Source organism: Panthera pardus, unplaced genomic scaffold (assembly GCF_024362965.1).
Source record: "Panthera pardus isolate Hobbes unplaced genomic scaffold, ASM2436296v1 HiC_scaffold_27, whole genome shotgun sequence".
NCBI classification, from domain to species: domain Eukaryota; kingdom Metazoa; phylum Chordata; class Mammalia; order Carnivora; family Felidae; genus Panthera; species Panthera pardus.
In genome coordinates this window covers 68,803,687-68,820,790 of record NW_026526843.1, presented here as the reverse complement: position 1 = coordinate 68,820,790, position 17,104 = coordinate 68,803,687, and the positions used below count along the sequence as shown (strand labels likewise).

General features: G+C 38.5%; 1 protein-coding gene across 1 annotated transcript in view; it reads left to right on the top strand.

Moving 5' to 3' along the window:
• The window catches only part of KIF4A (kinesin family member 4A), a 119,734-nt gene that overhangs the window by 44,647 nt on the left and 57,983 nt on the right, over window positions 1-17,104 (top strand). The window contains exons 9-12 of the mRNA XM_019428615.2: window positions 6,193-6,254; window positions 13,192-13,324; window positions 15,023-15,081; window positions 15,188-15,293. Of these exons, the coding sequence (XP_019284160.1) occupies window positions 6,193-6,254; window positions 13,192-13,324; window positions 15,023-15,081; window positions 15,188-15,293 (360 nt within the window). The remainder of the gene's footprint in view (window positions 1-6,192; window positions 6,255-13,191; window positions 13,325-15,022; window positions 15,082-15,187; window positions 15,294-17,104) is intronic.

Below are 17,104 nucleotides of genomic sequence, written 5' to 3'. Positions count from 1 at the left end.
TAAAATTTGATGGGAAAAATTTAAGTGTATGAGTGGAATGATAGAGCTTCTGTCTCTCAGCTTCTCCTCTACCAGAAGTTTAGAGATGTTGGCTAAGCATTCTGTTGGTTTGGGAAAATTCTAAAGTAATTCCTGTTAACATGTTTATTGTCATTTTTAAGATTTGGGGGTGGCATTGGAGATTTCACTGATAAAAAAGTGAGCAGTGGGAGACAAGGCAAGAGAGGCAGGCAAGTGTCAGATCCCAAAAGTTCTTACATGACCACTTAGAGAATTTGAAATTCAACCAGAAAGCTGTGGAAAGCTATTGAAAGTAAGTGGGCTACATGGTGATATGTGTGCTTTAGGGAGATCACTCTAGCAAGTATACAGAAATAGATTAGAAGTAGGTATAACTTGAAGTAGGAAAACAAATTACAATAGTACCCCCCCTTATCCATGATTTCACTTCCCACAGTTTCAGTTTACTCATGGTCACCCATGGACTGGAAGCAGGTGATTCTCCTTCTCACGTATTGTCAGAAGGTTAATAGTAGCTTAACACTACATCACAGTGCCTATGTCATTCACCTCACTTAGACACTCATCACGTAGACATTTTATCATCTCATATCATCACAAGGAAAAGGGTAAGGACAGTACAATAAGATGTTTTTGGGGGGGGAATCACAGTCATGTAGCTTTTATTATAGTATATGATTATAATTGGTCTATTTTAATTTTAGTTACTGTCAATCTCTTACTTGCATGATTTATAAATGAAACTTTATCATAGGTATATATGTATAGGAAAAGGCATAGTATATATAGAGTTCAGTACTATCTACAGGTTCAGACATCCATCAGGGGTCTTGGAACATATCCCCCACAGATCTACTGTAGGCTATTATAATAACCCAGGTGAGAACTATGGCCTAAACTAAAGATAGTAGCCATAGAAATAAAGAGAAGGGTACAAATTAGAAAGAAAATAACCCAAGGAGGTAGAATGTCTAGAGCTTGCTTGGTAACAAATTTGATGTGGAAGGGTCAGTAAGTAGGGAGAATCAAGGTTGTTCTCAAGTTTCTTGCTTGGACAACTGATTAAAATGGTAGTACCAATCATTGAGTCAGGGAATACAGGAGGAAACACAGGGTAAAGTGAGAAAAGTTTTTAAAAAATTAATAAAATTAATTATTTGTAACCACAGTGAAAAACATGGGTGAATCTCATAAAAATAATGTTGTGTGAAAGAACCCAGACACACAGTGGAAATGATGGAATTCAGTTTGGGGCATTTTGAATTCGAATAACTTGGGGGACATGTAAGTAGAGTTTTTCAAACGTAGCTGGCCTTTGGGTTTAATGTAGAGAGGTCTGAACTGAAGATACAGATTTAAGAGCCATTAGCATTTAGATGGAATCTGAAATTATTATAGAATGGATGAGACCAAATGGCACATTCAAGGTACTCACTAAATATTTGCTGAATGAGTAAATGGCCACAAAGAGAAGAAAGCCAAAGACAGAACACTGGGGGAACAGCAGTTTTTAAGGAATGGGGAAAAGAGGGAAGACAAAAAAGAGAGACTAAGCAAAAAAGAGAGACTAAGACGGAGCCAACAAGTAGGAAGAAAAACAGTCGTATCATGGAAGACAAGGGAAGAAAGTTTCAAGGACCATCAAAAGTACAAAGTTATTTTTTAAAAAGTACAAATTTATAAAGAAGTGTAGAGTAAAATAAATACTGAAAAGTGTCCATTGGTTTTTTTTAATCAACAAGGAGATTATTGGTGACTTCAGTGAGAAGAGGTTCAGATTGTTGTGGGATCAACAGTGAATGCTAGATAAGGAAGTGGAGGAAGTTGGTAGGCTCTTCTTTCAAGAAGGCAAAATGAAAGAAGGCAATAGCTAGGTAGTCAAGGGTCAAAGGATATAGGTCTGTTTGTTTTTAAAAATATGGAAGAAGCAGGGCACCTGGGTGGCTCAGGCGGTTAAGCATCTGACTTTGGCTCAGGTCATGATCTTGCAGTTCATGGGTTTGAGCCCCATGTCAGGCTCTGTGCTGACAGCTCAGAGCCTGGAGCCTGCTTTGGATTCTGTGTCTCCCTCTCTCTCTTCCCCTCCCCTATTCATTCATTCTCTCTCTCTCTCAAAAATAAACATTAAAAAAATTTTTTTTAAACATGAGAGAGGCTCAGGACGCACCTGGGTGGCTCAGTCAGTTGAGCATCTGACTCTTGTTCTCCGCTCAGGTCATGATCTCACGGTTTGTGGGATCGGGCCCTGCATTAGGCTTTGTGCTGAACTTGGAGCCTGCTTGGGATATATTCTCTCTCTCTCTCTCTCTCTCTCTCTCTCTCTCTCTTTCTCTCTCTTTCTCTCTCTTTCTCTCTCTCTTTCTCAAAATAAATAAAATAAACATTTTTTTAAAAATGGAAGAGACTTGAGCAAGTGAAAGAACCAGTTGGGAGAGACTGAAACTGAGAATAGGGACTAGTTGCTAAAAGGCCATCTCTAAGTAGTTGAGATCCTGAGCACAAATAAAGAGGGATTTGCTTTTGACCATGGAGGGGATACCTGCCACCAAGACTAGAAGAAACAAAGTCAGAATAGGAAGAATACAGTGATAATAATTTAGAGGGAAAAGAAGGAAAATTGAGGGATTTTCAGCCTGATGACCTTTAACTTCTCAGTGTAGTTGGAAGCAAGGTCATCTTCAAAGAGCAAGCAACCAGATAATAGGGTAGAGGGACTGAAGAGACCACAGAGGCTTGAAATCATGGAAATGGAAGAGGTAGCTGACTAGGAGCATGCATTTGTGGTGGTATCAATATAACTGGTTGTATAACAGCTCAGTAGCTCTGGTAGAGGAGATGAGAAGGTGAGTAGTTGGATCAGCCCAGGCTTGCAGGGGTCAAGTTTTCTTACCTTCCAGGGTACTCTTTATACTGGGAATCTAGTATTTCCCAACTGTGTAGTGTTCACTCCATCTCTGGCCTTCCTCCTTGGTGATAATAGCTACTATTCAGTTAGTCTGAAGCTTTCCTTCCCTTCTCTTCCCCTATCTCCTTTCCTCCCAGGGGTCACTGTACAAAATACAAGTAATTTACCTGTTAACAGTATCATCTCAATTATAAAATACCATACTCAGTTCTGTCCCTCCATTTTCTTTCATGTGTATTTCTATTGCCAAAAATGCTCTTCTTCCTAGTCATTCATTTGTTCATTCATTCCAACAATAAATATGTATTGTACACTATTATGTGCCAGGTATTGTGTTGGGATACATTGTCGAGCAAAGGAGACAGTCTCTGCCTTCATGAAACTTACTGCCTGGTGGGAGAGACAAACACCAAACACGTATTCATACCAACATATCATTATAAAATGAGATAGTGTGCTATGTAGGGTAGTATGACAGTATGGAACAGGGTCTTCTGTTATACATCTAAGCTGAGAAGGCTTCCCTGAGGTAGCAATGTGTGAGCTGAGGTCTCAGGGATTGAGTAGGAAAAGAAGGAAAGAAAACAAGGAAGAGGCATCCAGGGAGAAGAAAAACCATATGTAACAAAGTATAGTGGTTAAGAGCATTGACACTGGAGTCAGACTGCCCACATTCAAATTCTAGCTTTATAACTCACTGGGTATGTACCTTGGGCAAGTTCTCTGTGCCTCAGTTTTCCTATCTATAAAATGGGAATAATTATACCTGCTTCATAGGGTTTTTGTGAGGGTTAGATGAATTAATACATGGAAAGCACTTAGAACAGTGCCAGGCATATACCAAGTCTGAAAGGGTCCTGATTTAGGAAGGCATATAGTGCCCTTGAAGAACTGACAGACTGCCAGTGTGGCTAAAGTGGAGGGAGCCAGGAAAGAGTATTCCAGTATGAGACTAAAGAAGAAGCAGAGACCTCATCAAGACCTCACGGACTGTGTTAAAAATGATCTTAAGTCGTGTGGTACTATTCATAATTTATGTTTTTAAAAGATGAGCTGGCTGCTGTGTGGAAATGGATTATAGTGGAGCAAGAGTGGATTCATGGAGACCACTTTAAGAAGTTACTACAGTGTGGGTTGCCTGGGTGGCTCAGTTTTTTAAGCGTCCAGCGCTTGGTTTCATCTCAGATCATGATCTCACAGTTTCATGAGTTCGAGCCCTTTGTCTGGCTCTGTGCTGGCAGCACAAAGCCTGCTTGAGATTCTCTCTCCCTCTCCTCTCTCTGCCCCTCCCCTGCACACGTGGTCTCTCTCTCAAAATAAACAAACTCTAAAAATTTTTTTAAAAAGAAGTTACTACAGTGGTCCAAGAGAGAGCTAAATAGTGGCTTAGACTTAGGGTGATGGTGACAGTGATGGAAAGAAATGACCAGTGGCTTAGATAGGGGCATGAGGGTTCGACAGCCAAATTTCTGGCATGTGAAGCTGCATGTTCACTGACCTTGAGTGCGCTAGAAAAGGAACAGGTTTGGGGATAGCAGACAACTAAGTGGAAATATTAATTAAGTACATAGTTGAATATAAAGCTCTAAATTAAAAAAGACTTGTGTTTGAGATAAATTTGGGAGTCCCCTGTTCATAGATGGTAATTGAAACCATAGTCAGAGATGAGACTTTAAGGAAAGAGTATAAAGCAAGAAGACTGATACTGAGTTTTGAGGATTTATCATCTAAAGGACACTTGGTGTGAAGATTAGCCAAGAAAGAGCCTTAGAAGATCAGTTAGAAGAATAGAAGGAAAAGCAGGAAAGTATGGTATCTGGTAAGCCAGCTGCTACCAAACAGTCAAGTAAAATGAAGACTGAAAAATGCCCATAGGATATAGTGACCTGCAGATCATTGGTGACCTTAGCAAGAGTTTTGTCAGTGGAATGCTGTAGGCAGAAATCGCATTTGAATAGGTTGAGCAGGTGAGAGAGGTGAACAAAAGGAAATGGAGGCAACAGGTATAGACGATGCTCTCAAACTTTGTGAAGGAGAGAATAGGACAAAAGATAGGAAGTGGGATTGAGAAGGGTGCTTTTGTTTTGTTTTAAGATTGGAGAGACTTGAACATGTTTTAATTTTGATAGAAAGGATCCTGTACAAAGGGAGACGTGGAAGATACAGAAGAGAGAGGGGATAACAGTATGATTCATCAGGAGGCAAGAAGAGTTTGGGATCCAAAGCGCAAGCAAGGAGACTGGTCATAACAGGTGGCACAGCTCCTCTTTCATCGTAGGAGGGAATGAGAGAAGATGAATGTGCATGCACTCTGGTTTAAGAACCAGCCCCAAGAAGCCTCCTTTTGACTGTTCTGGAATTTTATTAATTTGCTTCTTCTCAGAGCCCTAAAGTACTTAACTGTATTTTATGAATTCACATCTTCTATCTTCTTTGTCTCTTACTATTTCAGGCCATAGGCTTGTCTTTGTCAACTAGATTATAAACTTGAGAATAAAACACAGGAGTTTATTCTCGTATCCTCCTCATATTACCTGGTCTAGCGCTGAGTTTGACTTTAAAAAAAATAGATGCTCAAGGGGCACTTCAGTGGCTTAGTCGGTTAAGTGTCCGACTTGGGCTCAGGTCATGATCTCGCAGTTCGTGGGTTCAAGCCCCACATCGGGCTCTGTGCTGACAGTTCAGAGCCTGGAGCCTGCTTTGGATTCTGTGTCTGTCTGTCTGTCTCTATATCCCTCCCTCACTTTTTCTCTGTCTCTGTGTTTCAAAAATAAATAAACTTAAAAAAAATTTTTTTAATGATTATTTTTGAGAGAGACAGAGTATGAGTGGGGAAAGGGGCAGAGAGAGAGAGGGAGACACAGAATCCAAAGTAGGCTGTGCTGTCAGCACAGATCCCCACACGGAACTCGAACCCATGAACTGTGAGATCATGACCTTAGCTGAAGTCGGATGCTTAACCAACTGAGTCACCCAGGTGCCCCAACTTAGAAAAATGTTTTAAAAATAGACATTCAGTAAAAGTCATTAAGATGCTTAGGTAAAAGGAACAACTCAAGTTCTAAGTACTAGCTATTCATATAGTGCTGTTTGGACTTTTGTCACTGAATCGTCAACCTTGATGATTTCTGTAAGGCCTAAATATGCCTTAGATTTCATAGGCACTGAGTAGAATTACTCTATGGCTAATTGTAGTAATTTAGCTGACAAGGGATAAGTAGCTTTTGATTGGTGATTAGCTTACTATTTTTCTTTGCTTTTCCCAGGTACAACAGCTACAGGTCTTGTTGCTACAAGCCCATGGAGGTACCCTGCCCAGATCTATAAAGTAAGAGCCATAGATTAATTTTATTTTTTTTTTAATTTTTTTAATGTTTATTTATTTTTGAGAGCAGAGAGAGACAGAGCATGAGTGGGGGAGGGACAGAGAGAGAGGGAGGCATAGAATCTGAAGCAGGCCCCAGACTCTGAGCTGTCAGCACAGAGCCTGGCGTGGGGCTTGAACTCACAGACCATGAAATCATGAACCAAAGTCAGATGCTTAACCAACTGAGACACCCAGGTGTCCCCCCCCCACCCCGCTTTTTTTAAAATTTTTTTAAAAGAGTCGTAGATAAATTTTAAATGTATATTCTAACAGAGGCCATTTCTTCTGATGGTTGTTTTACCCTGATAGACTAAAGTTTCTGGTAGCATTTGGCATCAAGGTAGGGATCTTGCCAAACGTTCTAGTTAGCTTTGAGGCAGCCTGATGTGATGAGTTCTAGCCTCAGAAACTTATTAATTGGAATTTTACTGTGGCTGTTTATTCTCCCCCATTTATGTATTTGATTACTTACTTATATCCATATAGAATCATAGGTATTTATTTTATTCTATGGGCTAACATCCAATGCTATCATTTGTTTTATTGCTCAGATTGTTCCTGTTTTGTCCAATAGGCTCTCCTTCAGGGTGATTTTATGTTCTTCAATACACCCTCTAGTTTGTTTTTTTTTTTTTTCACCCTCCAGTTTTTAAACATTTCTACAGAATATTCCACACCCATCTTGTATTTTCCTCTCCCCAGTTCTAGAATCAACCATATCTCAAAAGAGCCCTGATTTTTTATTGGAAAATAGTGTTTAGAAACCCAATCTGGGTGCTGGGTGTGCTTGTTGTTACTGGGGTGTCACTGCTTCTAGGCCCTCTCAGCCGGTAGAGAGGAAATATCTGTATGTCTGGTAATGCACACATATACTCATATCTACATTTTTATATCTGTCTTTCTATATATTAATAGCCAGATTTTATACCAAATACCTCTGATTCCAGTCCAACACTACAGTGTTCATTTTAGCCTTCTTCCTCCTCCTATTTATAACTCCTTTTTCCAACAGTAAGACACCAACTCTTATTATCTACAATCTATTTACTTATTTGTTCAATTCCAGGATATACAGACAGTAGTTTCAAAATTGCTAGTCCATACCCCTGTGAGAAACACTTTTATGAACTGGATTACAGCATTTACATACAGTTCTTTTTGTCTTTAGGCTTAGAGTATCCAGGCAAGATACTGTTTCCCACAGTTACTGTTTGTATTCCATTTTGGGTTTCCCCTACGTCTTGGTTGGTTTTAATTGTTAGTTTATATTTCAGGTATGCAAAGGGCATATGAAATATTATCATGCTCTAAGAGTCAGAGTTATACAAAGAAGAAATAGAGCAGAGCAATGCAAATCAAAACCACAGTGAAATATCACCATACACCCATTAGGATGGCTAGTAGTAAAAATACTGAATAACAAATGTTGGCAAGCATGTGGAAAAAATTAGAATCTTTGTGCACTGTTGGAAGGATTGTAAAATGGTATAACTGCCATGGAAAACAGTATGGAGGCTCCTCAAAAAGTTAAAAATAAGAATGGCACATGATCCAGCAATCCCACTTCTGGGTAATATATCCAAAAGAATTGAAAGCAGGGTCTTAAAGAGAGATTTGCACACCCATGTTCATAGCAGCAGTATTCCCAATAGCCAGGAAGTGGAAGAAACACAAATGTCCCATCAGTGGATGAATGGATAAACAAATGTGGCATATACATATAATGGAATATTATTCAGCCTTAAAAAGGATGGAAATCCTATTACATGTTACAGCATGAATGAAACTTGAGGACATTATACTAAGTGAAATAAGCCAGTCACAAAAAGACAGATATTATATGCTTCCACTTATATGAGATACTTAGTCAAATTCATAGAAACAGAAAGTAGAATGGTAGTGACTCGGGCCTGGGGGTGGGGAGGGGCAAAAGGGGAGTTGTTTAATGGGCAAAGGATTTCAGTTTTACAAGATAAAAAGGTTCTGGAGATCTGTTTCACAACAATGTAAATATACTTTAAACCATTCAACTGTACACTTAACAGTGGTTAAGACAGTAAGTTTTTACCGCAATTAAAGAAAAAGAAAAATCCACAACAGAACTAGAAGAAAACATAGGCAAAGGTCTATGTGCTTTATAGATAAAGGTGAAAAACAGTGTAGAAATAAAAGCAATGGCAAAAAACTGTAAAAGAATAGACTGAGGGGGTGGTGGGAACAGGGAGTTGTTTAATGACTATAGAGTTTCAGTTTTGCAAGATGAGAAAGTTCTGGAGAGCCATTGCACAATAATGTGATTATACTTTACTGAACTGTACACTTAAAAAATGGTTATGATGGTAAATTTTGTTAACATGTTTTTTACCACAATATATTTTGTGAAATGTCATTCCCTCTTCATCCCTGCTACCCTATTCCCATTGCACCCTTATTTCTACCACTATTCTCCCTGCTCCATATTGAACCAATCTCTTTAGTTTCTGGTCTAGCTTTCCTATATTTCTCCTCTACAAATGAGCATATACCTATTTATTTTTTTCATATCCTCTTATATGAATGGTAATATGCCATAGATGGTCTTTGTGGCTTTGCTCTTTTCAGTATTGCCTGTAAATCATTTCTTATCAGTTCATAAAAGCCTTCCTCATTCTTTTATACAGCTGCATAGTTCTCTTATTGTACATACTAATTCATCCTCTTTCCTATGTATGGGCACTTAGGTTTGTTTCCAGTATCTTGTGATTACAAACATACTGCAGCAAATAACCTTGTGTTATTCAGTTCTCATATTATTAGTGACTTATCTTCAGGGTAGATTTCTAGAAGTGGGATTGCCAAGACAAAAGGTAAGTGCATGTGTGATTTTGTTAGATATTGCCATATTCCCCTCCAAAAGAGTTACGCCAATATGCATTCCCAGTGGCAGGGTGTGACAAGGCTTGTTTCCCCATATCCTCACCAGCAGAATGTGTTGTCATACTTCTCAATTTTTTGCCAATCCAATAGGTGAGAAATACTATCTCAGTATCTCATTTTAATTTTTATTTCTTTATCAGTGGATCTCAGCTTTTTTTCATATGTTTCAGGCCCACTTTTATCTCTTTTTCTAGTGAATTGTCTATTCATATGTCTCATTTTCTATCAGATTTTTTGATCCTTTGGCCCTTTTTGAAAAAATGTGGTAAAAGATACATAAAATAAAATTCACGACTTTAACCATTTTTAAGTATACAGTTCAGTGGAATTAAGTGCATTCACAATCTTATACAACCATCACCGCCATCTCGCACAACTGAAACTCTGTACCTGTTAAACAATAACACCCCAATTTCCCCTCTCCCCTCAGTCCTGGCAGTCACCCTTCTACTTTGATTTAATTATCTGAAGCACCTAAAATGAGTGAAATCATACAATATTTGTCCTTTTTTGATTGTATTTTTTCACTTAGCATAATATCTTCAAGTTTCATCCATGTTGTAGCATGTGTCAGAATTTCCTTTTTCTTTTAAAGGCTGAAAAATGTCCCATTGTGTATGTATACCACATGCTGTGTATCCGTTTATCCTTCGTTGTACACAGGTTGCTTCCACCTTTTGGCTGTTGTGAATATGCTGTCATGAATGCTTTAAGACCCTGATTTCAATTCTTTTTGGGTGTAGACCCAGAAGCTAAATAGCTGGATCATATAGTAACTCTTTTCTTTGATTTTTTAAATTAGACTGCCATACTATTTTACATAGTGGCTATACCATTTTGCATTCCTACCAGCAGTGCACGAGTGTTCCAGTTTCTTCACATCCTTGCCAAACACTTGCTATTTTCCACTGTAAAAAAAAAAAAACTTTTTCTAAAGTTTATTTATTTTGAGAGAGACAGAGGGTACAAGTTGGGGAGGGGCAGAGGAGGGGGGTACAGATGATCCGAAGCAAGCTCTTTGCTGACAACAGATAGCCTGATGCGGGGCTCAAACCCGCAAACTGCAAGATCATGACCTGAGCCTAAGTCAGATGCTTATCCAACTGAGGCACCCAGGCGCCCCTCAACTTTTTGGCTATTATGAATTATGCTGTTATGAACATTTACCTGCAAGTTTTTGTACAGACATTATTGGGTAGATAGCTAGAAGTAGGATTGCTGGGTCATATGTTTAACTTTTTAAGAAACTGCCAAACTTTTCCAAAGTGGGTATGATGTTTATATTCTCATGCTTCTGGATTTTGATTCATAATTAGAATGCCTTTCCCTATAGCAGGGTTAAAGAGGAATTTGTGTCCTTCTAGTACCTATGTTGATTTTATTTTTTGCATTTTGTATTTTCATTTGGAGTTTATTCTTATGTATGTGTGAGCTTATTTTCTTTTAATATCCTTATTTTCCATAACTCTTAATCATTTTTTTCTTATTATAAAAGTGATATGTTGCTTCTCGTAGGACATTTAAAATGAAAAGTATAAAGAATAAATCTTAAAACTGCCATAATTTTATCACCCAGAGATTACCACCCTTTATAATTTTCCATCTTTCGGTAATATAATCTTGGTTTCCTGATAATATTTTAAGAATGTTGAGTAAAGAAACAGAGGAAAGCGGGGTTCCCTTAAAGGGTCTCTTAAAGACCTATTCTAGTTCAACCAGTTTAGAAGCAATTGACCCATCTTCCTTTCCTTTCGGTTTAGCATAGACCTGTTTTATGTAAGACAAGTTTAATGAACACAAGGCTAATAAAAACTATTCCACACTTCCAACCACCTAGAATATATTACAGGATATAGTCTCAGCTACACAAGTAATAGAATAGATTCTAAGAAACAGTTGATGAATCAAACAGTGAACTCACCTGTTCAGTGTTCTACAGAAAAATAAAGATGCTACTTCTTTTCTCAAAAATGTATGTGTATATTTTAAGAAACATTTCATAAAAGATCTCACAAAATGTACAGTTCATATACATGAAATGTTTTTTGCTTTTTGTCCTAGGATTATATTCTTTTCTTATTGAATGTGTATCATGGAAGCTTTTGCGTTGATTTTCTGTGTTTGTCAATTTGCACATGCTCGGCTAACTTGAATTCCTAGCATAGGCAATTAAATAGCCTGCAAAAGAGGAAACATTGGTGTTCCATTGTATTTTCACCCATTTAAAGAAATCTTGGAAATTTTTAGGAGGGCAAAACTATGGAGTTAAAAGTATCATTACTTTGGAGTTTGTCAATTTACATGAATGAAACATGGAAGTTTTCAGCTTAATAACTATAAGGAAATATCAGAGCAATCTAAAATAACACTAAATTTACCAACAGTTTTTATTTATTTGTTTGTTTATTTATATTTTAGAGAGAGCACATGAGTGGGGGAGAGGGACAGAGAGATAGAATCCCAAGTAGGCTCCATGCTCAGCACAGAACCCGATGTAGGGCTCAATCCCACGACCCTGGGATCATGACCTGAGCCAAAATCAAGAGTCAGACACTCAACCAACTGAGCCACCCAGGCACCCCCATTTATTTTTTCATTTTTTATTTTTTTAAGTAGGTTTCATGCTCAGCGTGGAGCCCAGTATGGGGCTTGAACTCACAACCCTGAGATTAAGACCTGAGCTGAGATCAAGAGTCAGACATTTAAAAAAAAAAAAAAAAGAAAAGAGTCAGATGTTTAACTGAGCCACCCAGGCGCCCCAATAGTTTATTTTTATAATCAACATTTTAATTGAACATTCTTTCATAAGAGTCTTAGTAAATTCTCAGTAGTATAACACAAGACCTTATGGTTTGGCCTTGCTATTAACTTTTTGATGAAAAGCATGCTAAAATTTTCTGTGAGAATTCCTTGAGGTCTTAAGCTGGGTGAGAGGGCATCTATTTCCGAAATCCTTTTCGATCCTTTATTGAGATTGAGAACAGATGTTCCCTGTCCTTTTTTTTTTTTTTGCCTCTTTATTCTAGCCTTGACAACTATTCATTTTTCCCCTCAGTCTCCTTTAGATTCAAATCTTCATATTTCTTCTGATCTTTTTTCACCAGTCCTATTTTCCAGTCTTTTAAACAATTAATCCCAGTAGATTACCAAAAACACAAAAACAAAAACAAAAACTGTACCTCTCGTTGGTCTTTTCCATTAGTCTGGAAATGATATCAAGTAATCTGCATAAGTCCCAAAGGTTCTCATCTATATGTATTCCTTCAAACTATTTTGTTCCCTCCCACCCACTCCTATTTGATATGGACACAATTGTCACCACCCACTCTAAGCAATTTAAAATTGATAGACAAATGAACAAGAGGTTTTGAGTAAGGCAGGCATTTAGAAGGGAACACTTATTTATGGAGGGTTGTGAAATGTGCTCAGTGGCTGCTGGTCATTATATCAACTTTCTGACTTCCTAAATGCTATTTCCCTAAACTTCAGTAAATAAGCAGTTGACTTTTGTTGGGGTTAAATTTCACCCTGAGCTGTGTCACTTCTACCTCCCCCATACCTCTTCCTTCCCTGCTTCCCTAACCTTTAATGAGGGAATGAGGGTGGGAAGAAGAAAGAGAACATCTATCTTAGCTGCAGTTAGCCTTTACTTCTTAACTACATGGCACAAATAGATCTTAAACCAAGAGCCAAGGGTAAAGGTTAGTTAGTCATTTCTGTTGCAACCATGTCTGGTTCTGAATTATTACCGTCCCACAAATCATTAATTCAACATATTTCAGGCATATGTTTCTTATTCATTCAATATACTGCCTGACTGGAAGGGTAGATTGGAATGGACACACTTTTTTCCCAGATTTTTGGGGGTTAATTTTAAACCAGTCCGCCACACCTAAAAGGCCTGTGGGGTATATTTTTATCTACCTTTGATATAGGTGTTATCAAGAGGTATTTTTCTATTATGTTACTTTCTTTGTTTTAGTGTGGAACCATCAGAAAATCTACAGTCCCTGATGGAGAAGAATCAGTCCCTGGCAGAGGAGAATGAAAAATTAAGTCGTGGTCTAAGCGAGGCAGCTGGTCAGACAGCCCAGATGTTGGAGAGGATCATTTTGGTGAGGACCCAAGACTAAGCTACTAGCAATCTGGACATTTACTAGCTTTAGTTTCTGAAATATTTAACATGCTTCTCATGAGAGACAAGTTATCTGGAAATAAATGAATTAATTTTACTATGTCCCCCCATGGAGCCCCTCTTAAGCCCTCTACATACATGGGCTTATGATCAAACATACAGAAAAGTTAAAAGAATTGTATGGTGAGCACCTGTATATCCATCACAAAGAATCCACATGAATCTTATTTTAAAGTACATTTGTTCTAAAATGCCAGAGAGGAAAGAACCAGGACCTCCTGTCACCTTAAGTCCTACTTAATCTTTATCCATAATACCAAGTAACTGTCCCCTCAGTAAGATTTTAGTTCTTCTCTATCTCCCTTCCTCTAATGTCATCACATTTCATACTCTGTCCTAACAGCTACCGTGGTGAGATAGAACAGCTGGGAAATTAATGTCAATTCTTTTACATATGGTTCATTTCTAAATAGTGGATCACTATGTAACTGATTACACCAATTCTGTATCCTACTACCTGTCTGATAGTAACCTGGATCAGTGCATGCTGCCTCTGTAGCTAATGTTTTTCTGCTAGTCTAAGTACAATTCAATCTTTAATAGCACAATGATTGTCAAAAGTGAAAATGAGTTTCCACCAAAATGTACTTGAACATCTGTAATTTATGCACCTTCACGCATCAGTGTGCTCTCTAGTCAAGGAAGTGTAAGCTGCTTAAAGATTCTTTAAAGGGGGCCAAACCCTATATCCATTGTCTATTACTAGGGGAAGGGTGAAAATGGGAGCTAGAGGATTTTTATATACAGTTTTCTGCCACCAGTGCTGTATTCTGTGCCTTGAAAGTAACTCTAGAGGCTGTGTCTCACACATATGTGAATGTGGCTGACATAACAGACAGTACCTGTTACTCTAGCCACATACCCATTTGAACTTTGAAGGCTGTCATAATGGCTTCAAGAAAGCTTATTTGATGTGCTGTTGGAATGTCATAACAAACACATTTTTGTCCTGTATAACCTGCCCTTCCCAAATCTGTCACAGCATCTAGCACGTTACAGATACTGTGATTAAAATAAAATGGAAAATATCAATCATCCTTCCCAAATTGTAGCTCCCTCAGCCATTTCTTCTCTGCCACCGTTCTTGTGCCTCACGCTTTTTCTTGCTTTCTCCTACTGAAACTAGCCTACCATATCAGATAGTGTAACTTGGGAAACAAGGCTCAGCTCATATTCAGTGTGAGACCCTTTTATGTTTTAAATGCCCTTATGCTGGGGCTAGGAAACAGTATAGTGTAGGAGGCATTTTAAAGTAAGTGGGTTTTTTGCAAACAGGGAATAGCATGCCAGGAAGTATTGCTTTTTCCCCCAATTGCAAAGTTCTGTATGGAATTAAGGCTTCACACTCCACACCATAGTCTGAGCTTCATGGCAAGCATAAGACCCAGCTGCTTAGATGCTGTTTTTAGTAGCTCATGTTGACTGAAGGGCTAATTTCCATGACTCTGTTAAAAAAATACATTTCTCACTAAATTACCAAAGCCCACTAAATCCTCTTATTATAGCAAAGGACCCAACCTTTCTACCTAGGTTTTGATCCATTGGAGTAGGAGAGAGGGCATAATTAGGTGAGGCTGTTAGGCGTTGCCACTGATGATCTCCTGGGTCTCTGTTGCAGACAGAACAAGCGAATGAAAAAATGAATGCCAAGCTAGAGGAACTGAGGCAGCATGCAGCGTAAGTTTCATACTAAATGTTTCCTATACCACCTTAGCATATAATCACCCACTATCTGGTCTTTGCAGTATGATTAACCTTCGGGTTCCTTTGTTTGAACTTTCAGCTGCAAAGTGGATCTTCAAAAGCTAGTGGAAACTTTGGAAGACCGGGAATTAAAAGAAAATGTAGAGACAATTCGTAACCTGCAGCAAGTGATTACCCAGCTATCGGTAAGCCAAGTAGGGGCAGTGTAGATAAACATATTGCTTTCATTTGTTTCTCTTGATGCATATAAACATATCTAACTTGTGCCTTTGGCCAAAACAACTAGATTGTGAGCTGTTTGAGGACAGAGGTCATGGATCATTGCGTATGATCTGAATATTGAATTTGTTAAGTCAAAACACTCCTAGGTTACATATGCAATGGCACATCAGTATTTCAGTACTGTAATCCAATACTGGAAGCAGCAGCACAGCAGTGCAAAATTGCCTGGTAACACAGGCAGCAGGCATTGATTTGCTGTCCTTTCAGTGCAGGCTAACTTAATAAGAGGCCTTGTACCTCTTACCTTGATCTTAAGTAAGCTGGGTTCTAACAGATAGCTTAGAGCAACCAGGGAATACCATAGTTCTTTTTTATAACCAGTAATACATTCATTTGAATGATCGTTCTGTAAGTCCCCATTTTTATTTATTTTTAGAACTGTTACAGTAGTTGTGGGTGGGCTTGGGCTGCAGGTATTTGTTGTTTTTCCCGGAAGAAAAATTCTTACAATCCCACCACCCTAAAAACCTCTTTTATTTTTGGTGTTCCTTCTCTATCTTAGCCCTTAGGCATATATACGTTTCTTTTTTTAACTGAAGTCATGTTAAGGGGCTGTGGTTGATTAAGGGGTTATAGTAGGTTTTGTTCCATCTATACCCTCTATTCATCATTCTGAAGCCGTGACATGTCTGTAAATGACTGGTGGTAATTTCTAGCTCTTGGGCAGAGGCTTTAACTTCACCAGAACAGTGGTAAAATCTCAGGTCTTGCCCAGTGTTTTCTGGAGTTTTCAAAAGGGTATCACAAAATCATCTACACCTATGTTTTACTCTTAAAGAGTCCATTTAAAAATATCCTACAGTATTGTGGGAGGAAGGGTTAGAATGAGTTCCAATAAGTTAAGTGAGTAAATTCCCAAAAGACTTGAGAGCAGTGTTTTAGAACAAGTAGTGCTATACAAAACTACCACGAGCAGTCCAACAGAACAGTTCGTTTATCCAACAAACAGGCCACAGCAGTTGAGAACCTGGGCCCCAGAGCCAGACACACCCTAGTTTGAAGCCAATTCTGCCACTCAGTAGCTGTATAACCTTGCTAAGTACTGTATTAATATCAAAAGAAAATAATTTAAGTGACTCAAAAAGGACGTTAAAAGCCGATACACTCAGGGAGCACCTGAACTCCAGGTAACTCCTTGAGTGGAAGCAGAATTGGAGTTTTATAAGGTGAGAAGGGAGGGGTATGTGTCCTTGTGGTTTGGCTCATGTAGGAGTTTTGTTGTTAATTGCTGTGAAACTTTTGGTTTGAGGCTATTCCAGTTTTCATGCCTGTGGCTTAAATTAAGAACATTGGTGCAATCCATCCTACTAGCTGTCCAGTTGTTTTCAAGAGTCGTTCTTGCAACCCTTGTAGTTTGTTCGCTGGTTAAGGTTCATAAGTGGGAGAGATGGCAAAGAAGGGGGAAGGAGGCAAGGAAAATTAGGAACCCTCTCTTTCTGTTTTAATCCTCTTACATTACCAATATGAGCAAAAGGCACTGACAACACAAAAGAAGGGGTGATTAACTGCCCAGAAAATTCAGGAAGTCAGTACAGAAGACAATGGGCCCTAAAAAAGGAATACAAGTTTGCCACACAGACAATGGGGAAAATACAGTCTATACAGAGAAAAAGGTACATGTCAAAGCAAAAATGGTTGAAAGTTCAGAGTGTGATAAGGACCTTGCTATGGCTGAATTATAGAGTGCATGCCAGAGAATGGCTATCACAAGGTT